The sequence below is a fragment of the Fistularia commersonii genome, chromosome 13 (genome assembly GCF_037954325.1).
Source record: "Fistularia commersonii isolate RoL2024-O1a breed Wild chromosome 13, RoL_Fcom_v1.0, whole genome shotgun sequence".
NCBI lineage: Eukaryota > Metazoa > Chordata > Actinopteri > Syngnathiformes > Fistulariidae > Fistularia > Fistularia commersonii.
Window position 1 is genome coordinate 8972677 of NC_141296.1, and position 27142 is coordinate 8999818.

General features: G+C 37.9%; 1 protein-coding gene across 2 annotated transcripts in view; it reads left to right on the forward strand.

Moving 5' to 3' along the window:
- The window catches only part of glra4a (glycine receptor, alpha 4a), a 37612-nt gene extending 11654 nt beyond the window's left edge, over positions 1-25958 (forward strand). Inside the window, exons 2-9 of one of the 2 annotated variants that reach the window (XM_086158072.1) lie at positions 12043-12173; positions 13463-13530; positions 14548-14771; positions 16273-16355; positions 19404-19541; positions 19722-19936; positions 21645-21794; positions 24932-25958. In XM_086158072.1, the coding sequence (XP_086014198.1) occupies positions 12043-12173; positions 13463-13530; positions 14548-14771; positions 16273-16355; positions 19404-19541; positions 19722-19936; positions 21645-21794; positions 24932-25222 (1300 nt within the window). In that variant the 3' untranslated portion in view covers positions 25223-25958. Of the gene's footprint in view, positions 1-12042; positions 12174-13462; positions 13531-14547; positions 14772-16272; positions 16356-19403; positions 19542-19721; positions 19937-21644; positions 21801-24931 lie in introns of both variants that reach the window. The other variant, XM_086158071.1, reaches the window with a different exon arrangement.
- The last annotated feature ends 1184 nt before the right edge of the window (positions 25959-27142 follow it).

The window sequence follows — 27142 nt, forward strand, 5'->3', positions numbered from 1 at the left end:
GTCAGTTTTAGCCCTAATGGGATTTTCATGTTTATCAGACTGTCCTTCTTTCCATTAATTCTGATTTAGCTCACTCTCATCTGCTATTGTGGGTTTCTGAGGAATATACCATAGATTTCACAGAACCTGGAGTATTAATCATTCGACAAGTTTTATGTTAAGCACTGAAAATAGGAGAAATACTAATCTAGTCAGAATAATTTATATTTAAATTTCTTCAAACATTTCACAAGTTGGAGATTTATGGATTTAAGGGCATGAAGTTTGTTGGTGTGATAGTAGAAAATACAGAGAATAGGGCAAGATGGAGGAAAATGATTGCCTGTGCCGGCCCCTGAAGGGACAGCCAAAAGGAACAGATTTCTTGAGTTGCTGCACACCAATGATTATTGGTCAGAGAATATAAAACTTGAAAATCTGCCAAATTGTCATCCAGACACACTATATAAAGCTGTAATCTTTGATTAAACTGTCAGCTAACTTCTACCACCCAAAACACACATCTCTATAATATCAATGCAGGGGTTGGGATTAAAAAAATGCAATTGGGAAACCTCCTATAATCTCTTGACTCTTCATTTTCCAAGAGTCTGAGAGCTTCATGGACCTGTGTTTTCCAACACCACTTGTGATTCTTTGCAAGGTGTTTTCTGACCATAAAAGGTAGAGGAAGCAGGCAAATAGCTGAATGCCAGTGGTGCAGCAGTAACAATACCACCTCCTCCCATTAAACCTCTGATTTGGTATATAAAAAAGGCTTTAGAGTTAGTGAAATATAAGACAACAACTGAGAATTTTGGCAGGATAATGGAAAACACAGTTTTCTTTCACACGATCCTGTAAAGCAGAGTCACAAAATTTTGGCTTGCTTTTCCAGTTGTGCATTTCCACATGGATTCACACGCTTTCTCCTGCTGCACTGATTTCTCTCACAAGTTCAGACTCAAATTTCCATCTTAGCATTTTGAAAGTATGCACTGGAATGAGGTTAAGACCGAGGGTTTAGTTCATCTTCCGGTCTTCATAAGTGAGGCCTACCGGCTTACCCACAGAGCCTTAACTTCACATGTCTCTGCTGTAGTGGTACATATGTGGAGTCCCTGGGGCAAAATGAGAAAGCCTTCTAACCTTACTTCTTCCATTAGCAGCAACCATTAGCATTTAATAACCATGATGAAGTAGCCAGAGGACTGTCAGCATTGAAAGTGTAACCAAGGGCTTATTCCATATGAGAGGTAAAACACCATTGCTTAAGTAACTTAAAGTAGTTAGTAAATGGCTAGTAAAAGTAAAAAATTGTGGTTGCTGGTTGTGATTTCTTTTTTTCAGGAATAAAAGCACATACCTATAAGGAAAGGGATCTCGACTGAGACTGATGGAAGCTGCCACCTCTATCCATATTCATATAAATGTAGGTACATGTAGTAAATGGAAGGCATTAATCATTACAGTCCAGCGATCTACAACCACCAATTACACACTCACTGTACATAGACTATAAAATACCTCTCTGGAAACCCAGCTGGAAAGATTTCCCAAAGGCCATAAAAGGAAAGATGACAGTCCGGGGGTTGAGGAATACGGAGCACAACGTCCTACGACTGTCATGGTGTTTAAACCCCAGCATCTCAACGCAACTGTTCAGTTTATATCAAGGTTCATGACAACAGAATAAACTTTCTGTTGTCATGATCAGCCATGCAGCTATGATCAGTAGTCTTATCTTCAAGAACACATGGGGTGGTGAATGCACTCATGATAGGAAGAAAGATGTACTTTTGGTTGTTTGCATTAATCTTGACTTTTTTTCTTCAGAGAAGAAAATGTTCATTAAAGAAATAGCTTTACCGTGACAAGACACATAAAAAACAAACTAAAAGCTTATGGCATACGGAGCTGTCTGCTGTATGAGGATAAAGTCGCTGTCCATCTCAAGCCCCGCAAGCAGATACATCAAAGCAATCCATTGCAGTCGGTCAGTTCGCTCTCTTTTCCCTCCCAATGTTTCACAGAGACTGACAGGAGGCAATCTGTGCTGATATCAGATCTTAGACAATGAAAAAGTGGCCTGAATACAAAAATGCTTCAAAAGACATCTGGAGGTTCGGTAGCTCTAACAAGGCTCTGTTAATGATTAATGTCCTTTTGGGGTTGTGGAGAGGTCAGTTCTCCAGATTTGTCTCAACAATTTGTATGGTTTGTTAGTGGATATATTTAGAACACATAGTGAGGAGTAAACAGGGGTGGAAATTCTTTCATAGTTATTAAATGATTATAGTAAACGATTATAATGATTATAGTGGGCAGTAAACATAAAGTTCTATTTTCATGCCAACTGAAACTTGGATTCTCATTTTTGTTCTTCCAGAGAACAATAAAGTTTTGTAAGTCCGAGATTTTTTTTCCATTTATTTAGTGGATACTGGAGTAGCCAACATTATTAAGTCTATTTTTCCCCCAGTTGCCCATTGTACCTCCACAGTACATTTCTCCACTTCAAGGCTCTCTGCTCCACAATTCCCTCATAGAGAAATGTATACTTTTAGTAGTTCATGAAATAAAAGATTTCAAATATTCAAAAGTATAGTCTAATCTTCTTCTCCTATCGGCTTTTCCCCTCAGGGGTTGCCACAGCAAATCAACCTTCTCAATCTGACCCTATTCTCTGTATCTTCCTCTCTCACACCAACTACCGTCATAATTTCTCTCTCCATAAATCTTCTCTTTGGTCTTCCTCTAGACCTCCTGCCCGACAGCTCCTATTCCAGCATTCGTCTACCAATATATTCACTATCCCTCCTCTGTACATGATCAAACAATCTCAGTCTGGTTTCTGGTCTTATCTTCAAAACATCTAAAATGTGCTGTTCCTCTGATAGACTCATTCCTGATCCTATCCATCCTGGTCACTCCCAAAGAGAGCGTTAACATCTTCATCTCGGCAACCTCTAGTTCTGCCTCTTGTCTTTTCGTCATTGTAACTGTTTCTTGGCCATACAGCATGTCTGGTCTCACTACTGTCTTGAAACACCTTTCCTTTCATTGGTCATTGGTAACCTGGGTCTCGACAGATCCTGTATGAGATTGTTAGGTTGGATTCGCATTTTTTGGTTTTGGCAAAGGTTTTACACCGGATGCCCTTCCTGACACAACCGTCTGCATTTATCCAGGCTTGGGACCGGCTCAGGGAGACACTGGCCACGCTGCCCATATATATATATATATGTATATACACACACACACACACACACATATATTATATGCATGTATCATGACAGACATATATATATACATACACACACATACACACATATACACTGTCATATATCTATATATATATAGAGAGATAGATATATGACAGTCACAAACCCCATAGTCTGTGTGTCATTATTAGTTTGCAGTGTGTTACACAACCAGAGGAGTTTAGCCTAATTTGTGTCAACCTGTCAGTCATCCAATATATAGACCCTGTCGCCTCTCTATGAAAATGAATTACAATATAGACCTATTGCCCCCTCAGCTGGAAAAAACTCATAGTATATGCTTGCATTCCACTGGGTAGGGCACAACTTTTTTCAAGGTTGAATTCATCCCACCTTGTTTTCAGTGACACAGTGAATGGCATTCCAGCATTATTCCACTGAGGACCCAATTTGCTTGAAATTCAAGGATTGAGATGCTCTGAAGCAAATTATAATGTAAGATTCAGAAGTCCCAAGTACCAAGCATGGCAGATAGCCTTAAGGCACAAAAAGAATGGTGAGGCCATTGCAGAAATCAGATGTAGGTTGAGCTCCATGAAACATCCTGATATTACTATTCTCGGATAGTTTAATGTGATTTAATTTCAATTTGAGATGTTTATTTGTAGTGCTTCCAAGAATCTTCAATTTATGAAGTGGCTATGAAGGGGGCACTCAAATTTATAAATGACAGAAACGAGTATGAATTCCTCATAATTACACTTACTGCTGAATTTCTGAATTATAAATATGATACTGTAGTGTTAATTTCTGAAAACAAACAAAAGAAGGATTCACTAAATGATAAATCTGGGCAGAACAATTTTTTCTCTCATTCCATTTTGACAGAAGATCTAGCAATTAGGTCTGGGAGAAAGTGTACTGCAGTGCCGCTTTGTTTTAATCATGTGGAATTCAGGAGCAGATAATAGCTTTAAATCATGAAGAGAAGGATATTGCATTTCACAGGAATATATCTTTTTACTCTCTTGACAGAAAATGTATTAGAAGAGTGAAGATCAGTTAAGGCCGCTGCCAAAAAGCCTGAGGTGGCAGTTGGAGTTCAGTGCAGTAGAAACGAACCCTTGTGACCAATAAATCTGTCATCAGACCTCAGTTCATTGTACCCTTGTTGTTACTGTGGCACAAGCCTGGAAACATCTCAACTGCTGCATGCTCTGGAGATCTTAAGCCACACTCTGAAGATTACGTTACAATCAGTATACTTGAGCAATGGCACAGAGTTGCAATTTACTCCGGGTTACCGTGGATTGATCTAAATCATTAAACCCTGGGGTATGCATTGAAGCAGCTTCATATACTTTAACAAGGGAACAAGAAAATCATTTTCTCTGGCTCATGGCTGAACTAATTATGCTTTGCTACAAAACAAAAGATCAAAGTTAGAACTGAGGAGTAAAAAAGTAGTTCATAGAGGGTTAGGACGACAGGAAGCTCAGTAAACATGATTTTCCAAGAAAGTAATTAACCATCATTTTCTCTTCTTAAACCTGTGCAACATTATGGTATGTCATAATACCATAAAAGTTTGCAACAAAAGGTTTGGACATCCCACTCAATACATCTTTATGTTTATCTATTTTATTCCTTCCCAATTAAAAAATCTGCATTTCTGCCCAATCTTCCTACTCTCCATTATGAAAAGTGTGATTTTGTCTTTTATTCATTATGTGATTTCCCTAAACAAACAGCATTTTTTTCAATCAGTTCCATTTATCAAATTTACTGCCTCCTTGTTGCAAAGATACTTATTTGATTCCTGAGCTCGCTGGAAATCAAGGTGACGTGCAGTTTCATCATCACTGTATGTCATCATCATGAATGAGTCAGACTGGTTGAAGGAACCATAACCGTATCGAATGCTGAGAGCTACGACGGTAGTGAAGGCAATGAATATTTTCCCTCTTATTTTTACTTATCTTAGTCACAAAAGAACCAATGAAATTAAGCAATGGGGAGTCTCCCCCTACCTACATGTGGAGGTGTCCTCGGGCAAGACACTCAACACCCAATTGCCCCCGATGGTCTGGTAAACACCCTGCATGGCAGCGCTACCGCCATTTGTGTGTGTGTGTGTGTGTGTGTGTGTGTGTGTGTGTGTGTGTGTGTGTGTGTGTGTGTGTGTGTGTGTGTGTGTGTGAATGGGTGAATCCAGTGAAAGCATTTTGACATAGTAAGGAGATGAAAGTACAATGAAAGTGGAGACCATTCAATCTCTTCCTCTATTTGAACAAATAGTTTTTTTTTGGGAGGTTTTCTAACAATTTCCATGTCTGATCAGTTCAGCAAATATTGCTCTACTATCACATTTTATATTCCATTGCAAATATATAAACCACTCTGCCCTTACCAAGTGCCTTCTCAGTTGCATTTAAAGGTATTTAAACCATAATAGCCATCATGTAATGTTTATCTATGCAAGAGAAGATAATTCTGTCTGTCAACTGGTTCACTGGTTTCAGTTAACCAGTGAATAGCCATATAGAGCATCAGCCAGCCTACACTCTGTTAACCCAAGCTCACTCTTATAGTGTTGCAATTAGAGTTGGCAGAAGTAGTGAAGTGTGTTTAAGTAACCACAGCAGTAACAGCCATGCATCAACAGTTCATCCATTTATAAATTTGGTGGAGTCTGGAGTGGAGATATTTTTTTTCTTTGACCAGCCAAAGTGAAAGGTCAATATTTTAACAATTCATCCAATTGAATTTTGTTATCTGAAAATGTGTATAGAACGGGGTAACTATCAATGTTGAACTAGTAGAGCATCTGTTTAACCTGGAAAAACAATTGAATTTTGCCCTTGAGTTTTGCACATTACTTCACTCAGGTTTAAGGTGAGAAGAATTGTACTGTATCTTGTATTCTTTTTCTATCCACATCCTCACAGGGACATATCAGATTGTAGATTTTTCTCCACTGAGACAGCCTCAGTGAAAAGGCCCCTCTCCGGGCGGCTGTGTTTCTATGTGTTACCTGAAGACATCAGTGTGCAGAGTGTCCCTGGTTGTGTCACTGAATACAAACAAGTATGTGTGGATTGTAGAGGGCTCCAAATCCCTTTACCAGATAAGCTAATTGTTCAAAAGGTGGACAGTGGTGGCTATGGTCTATCATGTACCGTAGTAATAAGCTAGAGCTACATATCTTATCAAAGAAAAAAAAATAATAATCACATTCTCTTGGCCAACAGGGCAGTATGATGCAGGGGGTGAAACCAATTGTCCTTGGAATCGAACATCCCTGGTTTGATTCCCGGCCAGTCAATGTGTCGTTGAGCAAGACACTTAACATCTAAGTGCCGTTAGATGGCTGCCAACTGCTCATGGTTCATCCATGATTGGTTAAATGCAGAGTGAAATTAATTAAATATGAATTAACTTTATTAATAAAGTATATTAAAAAAATGTAAAAAACCTGTCATAAGTTGGTTCATGTGATGTAGGACGTTTTGTTCAACTGTCAAGTCAGGTTTCTATGAGAGTATAACTCAAGTAGATGTCATGGGCAGTTGCTAACCTACAAATTAAGACAATTTTTTTTTTCTTAGATTTTGTGGAAGATTTTGCATCTCTCCTCATGCTAACAGAGGTAATAGTTCGTGTTCAGGCATGGATGCCTAACGGCCCTGATATCCCTTAATGGCTCCTTGTATGTAACCAGGGCTGCAACCAAACTATACACCTTTCTGCTCACTAGCTTTGAAATGAGAAGCAGTTAACAGAATAGGTTGCACAGACTCTTCCATCACATTGTCTTTAATTTTTGATAAACCTCGAAAGCCACCTTCCCCAAAGTCAGATATGATAGCAAGTGATCAAAATGGCATCTTATTGAGGATAACTAACTGATGCAGGCATCTAGCGTGAACACAATATACCACTTTTGTAAAGTGTAATGGGTTTTTGTGTGTACAGCCTTATGTCTGTTTGCAGATATATATATATATATATATATATATGCCTCTATTGACTTTATCTCCAAAACATTTTACATGGACTGTCCCTCTGAGTCTCTCCTGATCCCATTTGTCCTCCTCACTCCCAAAAAGAACCTCGACATTTTCATCTCCACTATCTCCAGCTCAGCTTCCTGTCTATTTCTCACTGCCACTGTGTCTAAAGCATACAACACTGCTGGCCTCTTATATGTCCTGTATAAATATCGTGCAGTGGCCTTTGTGTAGCCTTATATATTCTTGCTTTTCAGGTATATACCTGATATAGAATGAAAGGTCTTGGTTCATCTCTCTTACTATACTGCATCTGGTTATCTATTCCTTGAAGTTAACTGATGCACTATACCCAAAATTTGTCCCTCTTGTTGACTGACTATACAACTGTATTTTCAGACTTCTGTGTAGGTTTCAGACTTTCAGACTTCTTGTGTAGGTTTTTGGATGTTTAATTACTGAACTTCACCTCATAACATACTCATTGCTTTGTTAATGTGAAATACATCTAAGACATTTTCATAGCACTTTGCCCGTAGAGATTTTATTATTACACCTCATTTCCTCTATAATAAATGTATGCTCTTCTGTTCCACTTTTGGTAAAGGAGCGGCAGCCAAAGCTTGCTCTGTGAGGAAACATGGTGTTACTGGAACACTTAAAATAAAAATGATGTTGCAAAGGTCAGTCTCTTAAAAGTCATCAGAGAACATCTTAATAATTTAATAATTTAAACAAAGAACCAAGTTTGAAGATGTGTCAGGACACTTGCAGTCATACTTGGTTTAATAGTAACCAAAGCTTAACTCAATAGTCTGTTTCAAGGCTAGATACTGCCAACAAGGTATGCAGCTTAACTAGTAGGATCCAATAGCTCCCTGAGTTAAAGCTTAAATTGGTCATGTAGATAAAGAACATGTATTTACCTCAGGTTTGTAATGGTATATATTTGTATATTATATAGATTAATCACAAATAGAGTTGGATATTTTAAGCCCTTGTTTTTTGAAATTTCAACTTACATAGGGCTTACAGATACCACAATTCAGCATCTTGGAAAATTTGAATATTACACATCAGATAAAAAAGGATACTTGAAACAGAAATCTCAGGCTTCCGGAAAGTATGTTCATTTCTATGCACTCAATACTCAGTTGGGCCTCCTTTTGTATGAATGACTACATCTGTGCGGCATGGTATGGAGGAAATCAGCCTGTGGCATCGTCCTCTTGACAGAAGACCATAAATTCTGAGGTTCAGGTCAGGCGACTTTACTGGCCAATCAAGCACAGACACACAATGGGCATTGAACCAGCTTTTGATACCTTTGGCAGTGTTGGCATGTGCCAAATCCTGCTGGAAAATGAAATAGCATCTCCATAAAGCTTGTCAGCAAAAGGAACCATGAAGTGCTCTAAAATTTCTTGGTAGACCGTTGCATTGACCGTGGACGTCAGAAAACATAATGGACCAACAATCGCACATGACGACCAAAATCATCACAGACTATTCAAACTTCACACTGGACTTCAAGCAATTTGGATTCTGTGTCTCACTACTCTTCCTCCAGACTCTGGCATCTTGATTTCAGAAGGACATGTATAATTTACTTTCATCTGAAAAGTGGACCTTTGACTACCAAGCAACAATCCAGTTCTTTTTCTCCGCATCCAAGTAAGACGCTTCTGATGCAGTAGTTGCTTCAGAAGTGCCTCGACATGAGGAAGAGAAATTAGTATAGGATTTGTCAATGCATAGTGGCTCTTGATGCATTAACTCCAGCCTCAGTCTACACCTCTTGAACGTCCCCCAAATTTCTGAATGGATTTTGCTTGACTATCACCTCAAGGCTACGGTTATTGCTTTTGCTAGTGCACCTTTTCCCATCACATTCTTGGTTACAGCACTCTGTGAACAATCAGCCTCTTTAGCAATGACCTTTTGTGATTTAACCCACTGTGTAGCTGACTGACCCAGACAAGACCACTGAGACCATTTAAAGGCTCAGGAAACATTCGCATGCGTTTGGTGTCAATCAGCTGTTTAAGTTGTAACAACATGACTTTCCAATTTTTTTACTTTTTCACAATGTTTTAATTTTCTTAGACAAATTTTTGTATCATTATCTGTACTCGTCAACATTTCAAGAAATAAAGGCTCAAAATATTTCACTCTGTGAAAATATTTCACTCTTCGCTTTGTGTAATCTTGTCTTTTCCGTTCAGGGGTCGCCACAGAAAATCAACCTCCTCCCGCTAACCCAGGGGTGGGCAATTATTTTGGCTGGTGGGCCACATTTCTTATTTAATTTTTATGCGCGGGCCAGCTAGGTATCAAGTACATTGAACAAAATGTAAATTGCAATTTAAATATTTAAATATTTTGGCATTTTATTTCAACTTTAAAATCATTCATGATCATTTAAATGTGCCGACATTATTTCATATGTAATCACTCCTACAAAATTAAACAAAAGGAAAAAATGAGTTTCTCAATAAATAATATTGATTAAAAATACTTAAAATATTTAAAGAAAATAGTTTGGCCCACCAGATAAAAAAGAGAAACGTGCCAGATGTGGCCTGTGGGCCGCAAAGTGCCCGGCTCTGCTCTAACCCTATTCTCTAGATGCTCTTCTCCACCAAATAACTTCATGTCCTCTTTCACTACGTCCATAAATCTTCTGTTTGGCTTTCCTTTAAACATCTTGCCTGGCAGCTCCAATTCCAGCATTCGTCTACCAATATATTCACTATCCCAACTCTGTACATGATCAAACCATCTCAGTCTGGCTTCTCTGGTCTTATCTTTAAAACATCGAACATGTGCTGTCCCTCTGATAGATTCATTCCTGATCCTATCCATCCTTGTTACTCTCAGTGAGAGCCTCAACATCTTCATCTCTGCAACCTCCAGCTCGGCTTCCTGTCTTTTCTTCAATGCCACTGTCTCATACGTACAGGATTGCTGGTCCGAATGGTCTTGTACACCTTTCCTTTTGGTTCTGACTGATATTCTTCTATTGCACAGTACCCCTGAGACTTTTCTCCATCCTTTCCAACCTGATTGAAACCTTTTTTTCACCTCTTTTCTACACTCTCCATTGCACTGGACTCTTGATCCTAATTACTTAAAATCCAACCACCGTCTTTATCTCCACTCCCTGTAACCTCACTGTTCCACTTGGGTCCCTCTCATTCACACACATATCCCTTCATTCCTCTCCGTTCCAGACCATTCTTCCACCACTCCAGATTTTCCTCAACCTTTTCCCTGCCATCACCAGGGGATCACGATGTCATCTGCAAACACTTTTCAGCATGTGTAATGAATGTACATAATATATGGGTTTAAATTTCTAAAATGAGTGACAAAAAGTACTGAAGTTTTTCAACATATCATATTTTAAGATGAACCTGTGGTCGTTTGGTTTCATTTAATGTCTAGGAAATGGATTTTTTTTTTTTTCTTGGATTTATACATATTTAAAACAGTGTAAGACAGGCAAATGAGGGCATGCAAGGAGCATTTTAGGGAACCACTGGAAAGTCCCTTTCGGAAAGGGCACTTTGAATCCAAGTCCCTAAAAAGTCTGAGGTTGAAAGGTCAAAGTGTTTTGACAGTTAACTCTCTTCAATCTGATATTGCTTACTAGATATTTTGCTTCAAAATATGGCCGGGAAGTCCATGAGCTGCCTGAATCATTTTCCATTACCCTGAGTGAGTTAAACATTGGCTTCTGAAATAGGACCGAGCTGAGTTTAAGGTATGTACAGGTCTGTCTCAGAAATTTAGGATATTGTGATAAAGTTCTTTATCTTCTATAATGCAATTAAAATAACAAAAAACTTTTTTTTTTTATATTCTAATATTTTGAGATAGGATTTTTGAGTTTTCTTAGGATGTAAGCCATAATCAGCAACATTTAAATAATAAAAGGCTTGCATATCTGTTGATTTGTAATGAATCCAGAATGTATGACGTTTTTTGTTTTTGTAATTGCACTACAGAAGATATAGTACTTTAATCACAATATTCTAATTGTCTGAGACAGTCCTGTATACTGTATGTATAAACTGTATACTGTTTCCATATATGCAATGTATCTTTTAGTTTTTATTTCTCCTCATAGCTTTTTTAACGCATTATTTAAGTCTTTCCTCAAAATCCTCTATCATCTTAATCCTAAACAATTAGATCCCTGCAAGTCTAAAAACAGCCAAGACCGCATTTTACATATGCCGTGTTTGAAAGAATGGGGTGCACTTCATTTGCACCGCAAGGTATGGGGAAAATCAAATTCATTACAAAGCAGTGTTGTCCTTGACTGCTTGTGTTTCCTCCTGTTGCTACTTTGCTTTTTCCTGATGATTTTCTTTGTTTCCTCGACCATCTTTGTTCTCACTGCTGTTGATTATTCCTTCCCCAAACCTCAGCGGAGCTCCTATCCACTCATGCCTTTCCCTCGTGTGACATTCAAAGCATTACAATAGAGCCATAAATCTGTCAGGTCTTACCCTACTCAGCCCCAAGCAGGGGGAAGCACATAAGAGTAACACATTGACTGGCTTTTTCTCTATGTAGCAAGGTAGAGTCATCAGCAATATGTGTCAAGCATGATAGAAATAGTTAAAAGTTCTTTTCACCAGCATACACTTTCTATTTCAGCCATCATTTTTATTCACATTTCTTACATCTGCTGTTGGATTTCTGATTGCTTTTGACACCATTTGCCAATAGTCTGCCCTGTTACTGTTTTTTTTTTTTTCATTTTTTCCCTCCTTCATTTTCTTTGGATTTGTTCCTCATCGCTCCCTGGGCTATTTCAGACTAAGCTCCTGTAAGGAGGAGATAAAGCCCCCCAGCAGGGCAGGACCACAGCTGTCGCCTTCTGACTTCCTGGACAAGCTTATGGGAAGAACATCAGGATATGATGCCCGCATCAGACCCAACTTCAAAGGTAAATTGTATGCCAAGACAGGCTATTTTCATTTTTCCTCTAAAAGGCATATGTAATGCATAAGCACGGGAAAACAAAATTAAATCCAGCAGATCAGTGTGTGTAAGACAAGCAGCTGACCATCAGCATATATGTATTCTGAGCTTTGTAAAGCATTATAACAAAGAGACAAAAAAACTATATTTTTCATTTCCTATATGTTTTGTCTCACACTGTGCAATCAAGTTCTTCTCAATAGTGACTGGGCAAATAATTGATCCAAACCAATGTTGCCATGTTGATAGCTGGTTGAGAGCTCTTCACTCATGAAACTGTCTGGATTTGAGTTTTGTCCATTGACATCTAAAACTATTAGTCTGTTTTTTTTTCCCCAGTTTTTCCTTACAACTCAAATAAAACAACGAGCCTTCTACTTTTATATCCAAGGGCTTGTTCATCTTTGTTGGAGATTGACAAATTAACTATAGACCCTGTGTAGAATCATGCTCTAAATGTGCTGTACTGTTACACTCCTAGAAGTGAATGATGATTTTTCTTTTTTGTTTAAAGTAACAGGCTATTTAACAGGAATGTCTTTAGTCCAGGAAGGTTATTTCATTTGTTACAGGGATATATGGACTACTATTTCTCGTTTTTGGAGTTCAGTTACAGTACATTTTGTATAACTGTGTTTTCCTTTTTTTGTCATACTATTTTTGACACAAAAAGGCTTCTCCAGTAGAAGGACTGGAGTACTGGCTTTTGAGAGGAAAACTGCATGTGACAACCGCACTGTATTTTTGAAAAGCTCAAATTTTAAGTCACAGTATTCTGTGCGGGTTCATAAAAAAAGACACTTATGCTCATTGAAAAAAACACATCAATTGTGATGTGTTTTTTTCTTGAAAAAGCCAGAAAGGCTCTTTCTTGAAGGAACTGAAAAATAAACTAGCATTCCATGCACATATATTTCACCAAGCAGTACAGTCTGATTGCCATAGAAACATGTTATCTATCTTACCTCATGCTGTTTTTTTTTTTTGTTTTGTTTTTTTCCTGAGCTCAACAACGTGTACCCATACTTTTCATGACATATATTTAGGATTTTAAATCTTTTTTTTTTCCAATGTCTATAAGTGTGATTTCTCTGATTGCATTCAACCAACTTAAGCTGCAAAAATATTCCGTGCATTATGACTATACTGACGATAATGTTGACCCCCTGAGCCTTTTGGTAAATAATTGTACATAAAAAACAAAAAACTCTTTCATATTACATTGCAGGTATGTTTTTTCCCCCCTTTCTTTAGGTCCACCTGTGAATGTCACCTGCAACATTTTCATCAACAGTTTCGGCTCCATCACAGAAACTACCATGGTAATAAGGTGGACTGAAGATAAAGAACTGTAACCGCCATTATCATTGTTAAGTCATGACTTTGCAGGGTTTTATTAATCATGCTGTATCTTCTTCAAAACTACCCCATGTTTTTTCCATCCATCCAACAACTTCTCTGCGAATCCACTATGAGCTTCATTTCTGTGTTTCCTGGAGCATAACACTGCAACCTTCAGAGACCAGTGGGTCACTGGCATGCTGATAATGAACTGTCCACTCTGCAATTAAAATGAAAAATTGATAAAATGAATAAAATGAGGTGAAGGGACAGAGGACAAGGGAGTTCAGGGTAAAATAGCTGCCCTCAAGTCCGCATTTACATTATTATAGCTGCTTGGTCAGCATAGTGCGGAAGCAAACTGTTTGAGGATGTCCGATGAAGGCCCATGTGCCCGGACTGTCCAACCAGGTTGACCCAAAGGGAATGACAACACTAATGATGTCATTGTTTGCACTGATGAAGCAAGCTGATTCTTGGGACAGAGAAAAGGTAATATAATTGCTGTCACAAGAAAGCGCCGTAAAAGTTAAGTGAGCAAACTAGAAAAAACTTCCGCAACACAAATTGTGAATGAGGAGTACAGGATCACTGTTTCATTGATATCAAAAAATATAAACTGCCCTTTTCAATTTAAATTCTGAACATACTGTGTAATTGTTGTAAACAGTGAAACCTCTGGTTACGTCACACAGATATGGCATTATTTGTACTTGTACACAACATAGAGTTGAAAAAAAAGACTGTGGTAATGCAGTCCATGAAGATGATGGCCAAACCAAGATTTCAGTTAACGATGTAACAATTATGTTGTCTTGTAAAAAGTAAAAAGTTATAAGAATTTAATGGACCATCTCAAAAAACAAAAATGGGGGTGGGGGGGGGGGGTTAGTTACCGTGAATGTTTACATATGATTCCTCACATGCTTGTACCAATACTATACAAATATAAACACTATTGTTCGGTATCACAGTAACTTCCACAAGGTTTTCCACAGGACTACAGGCTCAATGTATTTCTTCGTCAAAAATGGAACGACCCTCGCCTGGCATACCGCGAATATCCAGATGATTCCCTTGATCTGGATCCATCCATGTTGGACTCCATCTGGAAGCCTGATTTATTCTTTGCAAATGAGAAAGGAGCCAATTTTCACGAGGTCACCACTGACAACAAGCTCCTGCGGATATTCCAAGATGGCAGTGTTCTCTATAGCATCAGGTAATATTAAGATCTTTTCTCTAAATGATACAGATCTGAATCAAAATTTGCGATCCTAAGGTTTAATCACAATAGGGGCTGAAGCTGAGTAGCATCGTAGTATAACTTTCAAAGGTACTTACATTTTTTTATATTTATAATTCAATAGGGATAGAGGGGTATTTTGTCCCACAACTTGAAATGTTTCAAAAAATGAACTCATTCAAGTCAGTCGATGCCAGACAATACCAACCGTATGTGACCTCTAGATACTTAATTCTGCATCTAGTGCCGAATTATAGTGCTGATTATATGACCTCACTTTTGCTTCACTTTACTTCAATTCTAACTGGGCATTTAAATTTATATAAAGGTCTGAATTGAGAAGAAGAGTAAAGTCTTTGAGTTCTCTTTATTTCATGTCTTAGTGTGTTTTTGGATTTGTTTTTTCAGTTTAAAAGTAATTCAAACATTCTATGTTAATGTTGCTGTCCTGCTACAAATATTAGAGATACATAAAACATCAACATTCACAGATGATATTCAGCACTTCTGTGTCATCTTCTAAACTTGTTTGCCTAAAAAAAACAATAGCTCTAATCACAAAATGTGATATGAACTGATGTATTTGCATGTTTTTCTTTGGCGAAAAAGACATTGTGTCATGTTGCGTTGGCTAATGCATGTCTGTGCTTTTTAGATTAGATTAGATTAGATTAGAGTCAACTATATTGTCATTACACATGTAAGGATACAGAGGAACAAAATGCAGTTAGCATCTAATCAGAAGTGCAAAAAGCAGAAGTGCATATGTACAGAATGTGCAGTATTTACAGATAAATGCAGGATAAAGAATCAATACAAATTTCTTTTTTTTTTTTTTTTTTTACAACTAGTGCAAGTATAGGTGGATAAGATATGAGCAGAATATGTACAGCCTGCGTGAGTATGGTGGATATTTGTTATGTGCAGATTATGTACAAATACGGAGTGATTAGTGTGATTAACGGATGGCAATATATGGATGGAACTATAAATATACAGATGTCTGATACAGTAACTCTACTGATGGGATAATAAAAAGATGTTATATGAACAATTATACAGAATTTATTGCTGGCAGTCTTTCCGCTGGGCAATCCATTATAGCTAAGTAATTACATAGCCTTTATCCACACATACTTGCCAAAAGCCCCCCCCCCCCTTGTTTCTCACGTTCTTTGAAATTGTAAAGCAACAAATAAAACTAAAAATGCCCATTCCAATTACTTTACCATTATTCCAATTCAATAGGCGATCAATTGGAAATATTTTGCAATATTCCAATAGTTTCTATTTTACCGAGTTTCTTTCATTAAACAGCCTCCTATTTCATAATACACGCAATATTAGATATTAGCGCAGATCAGTTATTTTGCATTTCTTCGCTATTTGTCTTTTCCTCTGCCTTCTTTTCCTTATGTGCCTCCTATCATTACCCTGCAGTTGTTCGTCTTTCTTTCAATCTGTTTTTCTATCTCAGGCTGACTCTTACCCTGTCCTGCCCTATGGACTTGAAGAATTTCCCAATGGACATTCAGACCTGTACCATGCAGCTTGAAAGCTGTGAGTCTTGTGGTCTTCCTTGTCCTGCTTTCCTCCTTTTATTTCTGTCTGCTTTTTTGGCTGCCTTGTTAATGTCCAGCCATTACATATCATAAGAGTAAAGGCTGTAGCTGAACTATACTGCAGGTTTGCTGTAAGATTAAGCATGATTTCCTTTTTTATACATTCTGCAAAAGGCTGGTTATGAACATACCAAAAAATATTTCGAGGGTTGCAACAGGAATAATAATACTGATGCTTATTCTCATATACTGGTTATAGGAGGGTTCAATAAATGCACAAAACCCCTTTTAAAGCACTATAATATGTTTCTCTTTTTTTCCCAGATTACACTGATAAAACGAATAGGAGAAATAATACCCTCCTCTTTTAGCCTTCCATTGCCTTTAGCAGAGATAGTATCTGCCCTTGTGAAACCAATTTCTAGGATATAAATAATAAAACTTTAATTTTATGTCCCCCTTATTAAATGTGACCTAGCCCCCGTGCCTAGAGGTGACCTAATCCCCTTTCACACAGACAAATGACGAAAAGACCGGCAAAAGCTGGATACAGAAGAACCAATTGGAGTCACTGTTACTTTCCAACCATGTATTTCTGCCAAAAATATAAATATATAAGTGCTGCTGAATACTGGTATCTCTTTGTCCTTGCTTGATTCCAGAAGAACAAAAAGTATTGGTTTGCTCAAAGTCTGTTGCTTTGTGTCTGTTGAGGAGACAATAGGATTTATTTCTGCATATTACCATGCTGCCAAATATGTAGAAACTGAAAGAATGTCCATCCACCATCATAAAATTAAGTATTAAATATGTTGACAGTTACCCTTTAGTTGGACTGGGAGAGGAGATATTCAGAGGCAGCATCTGAAAAGATGGCCATGTTGTGTGTGTTTGTGTGTGTGTGTGTTAAGCGTATCGTATTTCACTGCCATTAGAAGAGGACATGTTTTCATTTCTGATTAAGGCCTACTGAGAAAACTTGGCCTTGTTTTGACAAGTGTTAGCACACAGCCCAAGGGTGTGATCACCTTGGCCAGAACTCAATGTTAAGAGGACATTCAAGGGTTTATTGCCACTTCTGCCACTGTGGGAAGGGGATCTCTTTGACATGCAGGAGAGAGAGAGAGAGAGAGAGAGAGAGAGAGAGAGAGAGAGAGAGAGAGAGAGAGAGAGAGAGAGAGAGAGAGAGAGAGAGAGAGAGAGAGAGAGAGAGAGAGAGAGAGAGAGAGAGAGAGAGAGAGAGCGAGAGTTGGGTGTTGTAAGAAAAAGCGAGTTATCTGCAGGGTTTGCGAAAGCCAAGGCCAATCTTTTTTCTGGCCTTTCATGCCAAGGGCTTATATTGATATATAAATAGAGCCAACTATAAGATTCTGCCTTATTCTGACACATCAAAGCTTCATATATGCAGCTTATGGCACTTTGGCTTGCCTTGAGCCATTTGTGCCCAGAAATCCACTTTGTATCTTACTATGAGTGAAAAGCAAGACAGCAAATCTGAAAACATTACCAGCGCTGCAGCAAGATAGTAGCTTTCATTAGGCGAGGGGCTTTTTGACAAAAAGGGAGATGGTACTTCTAACACTCATTATACCATTTTGCCTAGACATTCTTGAATGTCTATTGCCCCTTCACTACTGTGTCAGTTATGTGTTGATGCCTCTTCGCTGAAAACCATTGATTTGCTTGGAAAAGCATTGGCATTCTACTCAATCCTTACAGAAGGACGTGTGAATTCTGCTCATGAACAAGATGAGTGTATTTTAGTAGGGTTGTTTTTCAGTCAGTACAGGCGAGGGTATAACACCTTGAATAATTGATGTCTTTGTAACTCAGGCCCTAAAGGGCCCCAGTAGACATTAGTATTATTCAGATGTGCAGGAGTTCTGCGCTGTTGTTGCGTGTGACATGCATTTTTAATATCACAGTGTACTGTATAAACAGGCAGCTGAGAGAAAGAGTACAACCCTGAAAAACGTCAAATCTACATTGTGTGCCTTATTGTTTCACAAGAGTTACCAAAAAAATTAGCGCTTCATCCCAAGTTGATGTGTGGGATCTATGAGTTTTGCAAAAATATATCATCACATTACATTTAAGTCACAATGTTACCATTTGGTATTACATTGGCAACGAACGCAGTAATGTGTTCCAAGATTACGCTCAAATCAGCAAAATGCATCTCATGTCCTTTGCTTATTCTATAACCTTTAAACAACAGCAACAACACAACAACTGTAGCAGCAGTTTATGACCTTTACTGCGACAAACATGATCGCAGAGGTTAGCTGGTCGTCGACAGATGGGCAGTGAGACATTACATCACCACGATCTTCCAACATTCATATCTCTATGGCCAGTTGGATAATGTTTCAGATATTTGTGATGCACATAGTTTATATTATGGAAGTAGTATTCCATTCAATAAAGGGAACTGGGGGTGGATTTCAACACTGGATCTCTCTTACTTACTTATATGCATATATATATATATATATATATATATATATATATATATATATATATATATATATATATATATATGCAAGTATGTATACGTTGGCATATACATATACATATACATATTCATATAGACGGATAGATCAAAATGACAATCACAAATCACAAAAAGTGACATTTTTTAGCTGTGCACCAAAACAATCCTAAACTATGTGCCAACAAAATGCCTTTCCTAAAAAAAATTATCCATTGCAGTTAAATGTTAATTACCATATCTGAACATTTACCGTATTTCTACTTGAAAATAAATCCTTGACATGTATACGCATTATGTCACCGAATTCAAGAATTAGTGTATATGTCGGCTTATAGATTAAATAATAAACAAACAATGTATGACATCTGAACTTTGGGGTCTTGGACATGTTTGTGTTATGAAATTGTAAGATGCATGGCGCTAAAAATACATGTCTAAACCTGATATGCAAGTTAAGCAACACAAGAGTGTGAAGTTGTCTCAATTTTAACTCTCAAATACTTTATTAAACTTGCAAAACATTTTTCTCTTCTGTATTACCCTTTTTTACAGTTGGCTACACCATGAATGACTTGATCTTTGAGTGGCTGTCTGAGAACCCAGTTCAGGTGGCGGACGATCTCACACTGCCCCAGTTTGTGCTCAAGGAGGAGAAAGATTTAGGCTACTGCACCAAGAAATACAACACAGGTATAGAATTAATTTGACTCAGATTTGTTTGATTTTACTATTGATTGAAAACGTATATTCTGTAAAGGTATATAGATGAGCTGGCAGTCATGAAGCAACATTAACTCGTCACCTCATCATTTGAGGGGAGGAAGTGTAAGTCTGAAAGAGTGTTTTATGCACTGTGTCATGTGTCCGTAGGAAAATTCACTTGCATCGAGGTGAAATTCCACTTGGAACGTCAAATGGGCTACTACCTAATCCAGATGTACATCCCTTCCCTTCTCATCGTCATCCTGTCATGGGTCTCTTTCTGGATAAATATGGATGCTGCACCAGCCAGGGTGGGCCTGGGGATCACCACTGTACTGACTATGACTACACAAAGCTCTGGTTCCCGAGCCTCACTGCCAAAAGTGAGTGAGACGAGTGAAATATCTTTTAACATGTCATTCAGCTTCACCGGCTTATTTCCATATAAATCCATGGTCACAAAGGTAACAGGAGAGTCATCTTTACCGTTTCATGGGCTGATCTTGGGTTAAACAATATCCATCAAACGGTGTCACTCTTGATGGATTTATTCTACAAATCCCATGACAGACAAAGTGAGAAGTGATCATATTATATGGCAAAGTAACCAAAGAACATTTATTATACAATACGTTCCCCTTGGATCAATATTACTTTTTTCCAATGAAAGTAAAAAAGTTCTAAAAAGTCAATATTGACTCCCCTAAACCCTACCCTAACAAAAACTCACTCCAAATATGGATTGATGAATGGTCACAAATTGTGTCTCGCATGAACTACATTATTATATAATAATCAACAAAACATCATGCAGCTGTCTCTGTGTTTATATTTAATGACCACGATCGAGATTTATGGTAATACAATACATCTTTATAAAGTTGTGAGTTTTATGGGAAATCTATTCTCTCTTCTTAACTGCCTTATGTTTGTTAAGTAACTAGTCAAATATCAATATAATCCCTGTTCTTCTCCACAGTCTATCAGTACATGAATGAACCATGAACTGAAAATAAAACAAAACAAGACAGGTACTCAATGAGCACTGCCAGAGTCCATTTAATGTAATTGGTGCATTTTTATGTGAGTCATGTTGCAAACAAACAAAGGGTAAATAAATTATTCTTCTCTTGCCAAGGTTATCAATGTGAGTTTCTAAATATGTGAGAGAAAAAAAATATAACAATGTAATCAAAGCTGTGTTACTTAAGCAGTAGAAAAAGAATCTTGATAATGATTTAAGGAGACAACTCATTCTGGTTTCCAACTTGTCAGGCATGGCATTTTTTGATGTGGATGTTCAATGACATCCAGTCCAGTTCCAGATTCATCCATTGTTGGCCCCCCAAGTAAAATGAAAAAAAAAATTACGTTTTAATTATTAACGTTATGCTTAACGTCTGTTAGTGTGAAGAAGACATTGAGTTAGGAATTTAAATTAAGAAGTATGATAAAGATACAGTCTTTTTTTAACCAAGTTCCTATTGTTTCACTACATCTGCTTTGTTATGACAGATAAATTCAGCGGTTCATGGTTAAAAGAAATACACTAGAACTAGAATTAACCGCCTCAGTTATATTCAGTCATTCTGAGAAAGCCTTTTTTTAGCTATTTTACAGTAGATGAGAGATGTGTTTGTCACAGATCTGATGTATTGGTTGTTAGGTGCAGAATATCCTATACAATGTGATTAAAATATAGCTGATTTTGTGACTTTAAAAGGGACACATTTCCTGGTCATACTTGTGTATTGTACTTCTGTGTTAGTGTCTTTTACAGTCAACAGCCCGCTGCTCAATTGAGTGAAATGCCCACACATCACTTGCTCAGTGAGAGCTGCTGATATGTTGTGACAGTTCCTCTCTCGTGAGTAACTTAGCCAGGGCTCTCCCCCAAGTCTCAAATATGACCTGTCCTGTGGCTGTGTGTCAACTGCTCACATCCCACTGACTCATTACATATCTAGGACATCCTAAAGATGTGTGAGCTTTACATGCTCAAACCGATCAATGAGTAGACGGCGAACAGCCCATGTATCATCCATCGATCATTGAGATATCGATCGACTATGTGACCTTGTCTGTTCCTAGGTGTCTTATGTGAAGGCCATTGACATTTGGATGGCTGTTTGCCTTCTGTTTGTGTTTGCGGCCCTGCTGGAGTATGCAGCTGTTAACTTTGTCTCAAGGCAACACAAGGAGTTCATCAGGCTAAGGAAAAAACAGCGGCAGCAAAGAATAGTAAGTGTACGTCATCCAAATGCATTCATCGGCTGAAACATGCCTCTAGAGGGAAAACATATATGCAAAGTGGTATTTGCTGTCATACATTCTAGCACAGTGCAAAATGTAAGCCTTTGGTACACACACACGCACGCACGCACGCACGCACACGATCTTGTACATGTCATGCCCTATCTATAACATTGACTTATGCCTTTTGTTATTGTCAAGTGCTGTATATTCAGAAACTGACATCATCAATACACTACAACTAGCTGCCATATTACACGCTTTAGATTAGATTCCTTCACGTCAGCTGACTTCAGTGGTTGGAAGCAGCCTGTCAAGAGTCTTTGTAGCCCTTTCTCTCTGTCAGTGTGTTGAAAATGGATCCTGAAAATGGGGTTTGAAATGAAGTCTCCCTGTTTTTAAAGTTTTTTTCGCATCTAAGTGAATAGCAGTGGAAAATATGTAGTTACAATTTCAGACCACACCTAATTTAGACTTGCTTCCTCATGAATGTTAGGACTCAGTGTGGTTTAATCAGTCTGTTTTACTATCACATTTTAAGTCAAATCTGTTTTAGTTACATTTTTACATTTATAAAACCAGAGGTCATATGGAGGATGAGACTTGATTAGCAAAACAACTTCTAATAAGGCCCACAACTTGCTATTTTGAGTGGAAAAGGCATTATACTGCCTCATTATGAATATGACAGTTCCGCTTTTTCAGAAGCCCAATAGTTGCATGAATTAATATTGTGTTCTATACCTTGGTGAATGGTAAAACAAGGTATGTTCTGTTGGTATTAACAGGCTTATAAATGGCATTCTACTAGTTTTTGCATCGTTAAGGCACAACTCAAACACCACTAAGCCCATTAGTGAGAAATTATTCATTCCAGTAAATGGTGCAATTGATATTCCAGCTCAATCACTAAATTGGATATGCAAAAATTGAAGCCAATCTTATCGAGACTCGTAGAAGGTATACTACTCGGTATGAGCTTTAGTTGAAGACCTTTGGTAACAGACATTTTCTTCTGAGTAAGAGGCAGCACGCCTTGAGTATCCCATTAAAAGCTTACAGGCCATGCATCCACCCAGACATGTGGGAGGCTGTCCGTTTACCCTCAGAAAGAGAATCCAGCAGATTTACTAGGCAGTCTGCCCTCCTACATCCATACCACCATAGCAGAGAGGGGAAATAATGGTCCATTGAGAGGGACTTGCTCTGACCGCATTAGCTGCATATTTACTCCCACTCACGACTTGGAGGTCGCAAAATATCCATCTGAGATGTAGTGACATATGACCTGATGCACTCAAGGGAGCGGAAGCTCTAAAGCTTGATCATTACTTTTGTCCAGCCTTGTGTTTTGCCTAAGAATATATCATAGATGTCAAAAACACAAAAAGGACACCGGTTTTGAATTTATTTATAAAATAAATAAATTATCTTCCATTTATAGACTGCACAGAAATATCTTCAGTGGGCTCCTGAGGGAGTTTTATTCTTCAAAGCCTGTTCCTCTGTGCTATCACACTCAAATGAATCCTCAAATTATTTGCTTTACTTTGTTGATTTTATAGTTTGCATCTTTAACATTTTTATCTTCTTTTTGGCCAAGAACATTCATTGATATAAATTATCTGTGAGATTATCAACTTGCAACAAAATGGCAAAGGTCCATAGTGAAAACATATACATACACACATATGCACACACGCGCAAACACACACACACACACACACACACACTTGTAAAAGCAGATTTTAGGTTAATCATTGAGAAAACAATTTCCTTAGTTGGCCTAACTTTATTCATTGCAGAATCAGATATTGCAATTGGAGTAACAGTAAGTAACAGATGAACTTCACAAAGTGCATAACCTGTGCTGACAGCCAACAACCTTGGCTGAGAGAAACTCACCATGAGAAGTAACAATTTCAAAAACTGTGCGGTTTGAGTAGGAATAAATGTGATGATTTAGATTTCTGGAAGAACAAGTTTCTTTACACCAGCTGTAAGGTGCAATTTGGTAATAGGATTACATAGAGTTAACACTCACTATCAGAAAAATCATGAGTTGGCGAGAGGTACGATTAGTACAATAATCTTTTTTAACACTTTTATCGAGGAAGGATGCATAAAGGTAAACACAAAACATCAGAGACTGGTATAAATTGCATTAGCAATGCTGGACGTCTGACAGGAGCTGGTAGTGACTTGCTGAGAAGTTGATCCTGCACAAAAAACGCAGAGCACCGGATTCAGGCTGGGGTCAGACAGAGAGACACTGGGGAAAGACGGACACACGGGACCAGGCTCGTGGGGCTCATGGGGCTCCTCACACTGACTACTAATCATCCAATTTAGATCTCACATCTGCACTTTCCCTCGCTAAAGTGAATCTCTCAAAGTGTCAGAGGTGCCGTCAGAGTTAAGCTACATGTCTATTAATATTCCTTTCAGAGGGCTTATGCCGTGTCTCATTCACTGTAAGATGAAGAAAAAGTGCCCTGCCATTCATCAAAGCAAAATGCCAAGGTTTTTGGCAACGGGATGGGGATCATGACTTTCCGCTAATGGGCGTCCTGTTAGTTCCCGCTGTCAAGCCTCAGTGGCAAAAATCTGTTTTCCTTAAAAAAATAAATGCTCAGCAAGGTTCATAAATCTAATTTAGAAATCATTACGGCCTCACAAAAAACTGGACGACACATTATTTCCTGCCTTGATTTTATGGCTTTGTTTATCTAATAATTAACATAGAAACACAAATCAAGTTTTATTAGATTATATTTTACTGTCATTGTTCATTATTTACAAACTACTATTTATTGTCATACCCACAGATGGGGGGATCATTCAACAGCATGTCAGTGTTGGTTCTAGCTATAGAGAATCAATTAGAATAGAATGCTGAATTAAGAAATTGGAAATGGCTAAATCTAAGTATGAAAGCAGTAGTTCTAGTTAGTGGTTTATAGTTAAGAAAGATAACCGGATTTTAAAGGGTGAATATTCTCAATTGACCGCATGCGCTGCCTTTTCATGCCTGTTACCGAAATGCAGCTGGGGGCGGCAAACTTAAAAAGGTTAATTGTTGGCAGCGAGAGGTCAGTGTGTTTTTCTTTGTTTGATTTCCAAAGGAGGAGGAGCTGGTCAGAGAGAGCCGTGGTTTTTACTTTCGAGGTTACGGATTGGGTCATTGCCTGCAGACCAAGGACGGAGCTGCCGTGGAAGGGCCGACTGTCTTCACCCCTCCGCCTCCTGTCACAATGTATGATGGAGAAGTACTTCACAAACGTTTCGTGGATCGGGCCAAGCGCATTGATACCATTTCAAGAGCTGTCTTTCCTCTGAGCTTCCTCATATTTAACATATTCTACTGGGTCACTTACAAGGTGCTGCGACACGAGGACATCCATGCAAATTTGTAAAAATACTCTCCAAATTCCAGTGGCAAAATGTTATATTTTTGTTTCGTGTTTTTCCTCAGAGCCAAATCTGCCTATCAAAAGAACATCACGAAGAAGAACAGTGTCAGTCGGCATATGTACTTCTTGAATTCAAACCATTGCTAAAAACTTGTGCTCAGGTGCGTCTTTGGGATCGCAGACACAGAGTGATTACATTGAAAGTCGAGGTTAAGTTGCGCACATTCTAGCTGGTCTTGTGGTTTGTGATCCGTCATGGCTCGGATCACAAAATGCAAAACCTTGCTGGTACTTGTGGGCTCTTCACCTTGTATTGCAATGATGGCTATAAGAAAAGTCGTTGCTGATCCTGCCTGAATGAGACTTGAATTTTGACACTACGCATCTTTGAATGAATGTTTTTGAAAATTCAAATAATGATCAGTTTTTTTATACATTAAGTTTATCACATGAGTACAAATGAGTGTGAGGGTAGGAAAGGGTCTTTGATATTTATGAATATTCAATAAGGTGATTACTGAATTTAGCTACTTGTAATGAGATTATATATATACATATATATATGAGATTATATATGTATATATATACATGTGTATATACATATATATATTGAGATATATATATATATCATTGTATAAATTGTATATAAATGAAACTGTCCACCACTGCAGAAAGCACAAATATGTTTTCCGTTTGTCTAAATTTGAATAAATTGTTATTCTGCCAGGAAAGCACAAATGCTTTTGTTTTGTTTTTAACTCTGTGTGATTACTCTGTCAAAATATTGCATGCTTTTCAAGTAATTCAGTCACCTTAATTGTATTGTTTACCATTACTTCTTATCGCTGATCTGTGATTCACTACATTGCCAAGTCTTAAATGGTGAAGCTTTAAATCTAAAGTATAAGTCTAATTTCACAATAATCCAGAGGAAGACAAGGTTGACTGTTTGCGGTTGTGTTTAAGCAGTTTTTACCAAGGGTCCTTTTTAATTCTCGAAAAGCATTCATTTGTGAAATATCACAATCCATGATGAATTAAGGACAAATTTGTGAACGGTTGCATTCTAGCTACCATTCTTTTTCTACTTTTTGGAATGACAACAATGGTGTGAAAATGTAGGGATATGGTGGGGGTGGGCAGGGGGGGCTTTTTCAGAGGGCCGGGATGAATGAGATTTTTTTTAATGGGAAATCAGAGGGTTGTTTTATCATCTAATGAGTTTTAAAGGGGCTTGGTGTTCCATTGCTAATAACAATGAATTCAGAGAGGCAGCTGGAGCTGACTGTCCTTTTGTCTGCAATCCCTAATCAAGTGCTGTGTGTTCTGTGGTTTCCCCAGGTAATGGTGTGTGCATGTGTGTGTGTGTTTTAATGTGTGCCCTTGCAATCCATCATTTCACTGTTTTTAAATCGGTATAGATTTTCTGCTATATGGGAGGAGGTAAAGGGAAACTGTAACACAATATTTTACGCGGCATTAATATCCCAGTAGTATAAACACAATACAACGAGGCTTTATCTCATTCTCTTGGTCTTTTAAACGTTGACACCAACAACTGGAGCAGCTGTTCAGTGCTAAAATATCCCGTGCCCAATGCTTTGTTTTATTCATTTAATGATTATTTTCAGTAACCTTGCAATTGGTGACACTATTGTCCAGACATTTCCTCTCTGAACTTTAAATAATTAAATCTATATTTATATTTTAAACTCAAATACTGCTCATCTTTGTACTGTACTGTCCACAATATACGTTCTGTTTTCACAGAAACTTGTCAACAGATATTGAACATATATTGGTATGTGTAAATTTAGATTTTAATGTTTGCTTTTGCATACAAAAGCCCATCTTATCTTGTGGGAGATTTTATTAGTGATGCTCTTCTTACTTTCCTAATTCTTAGACAACATATTTGATTCC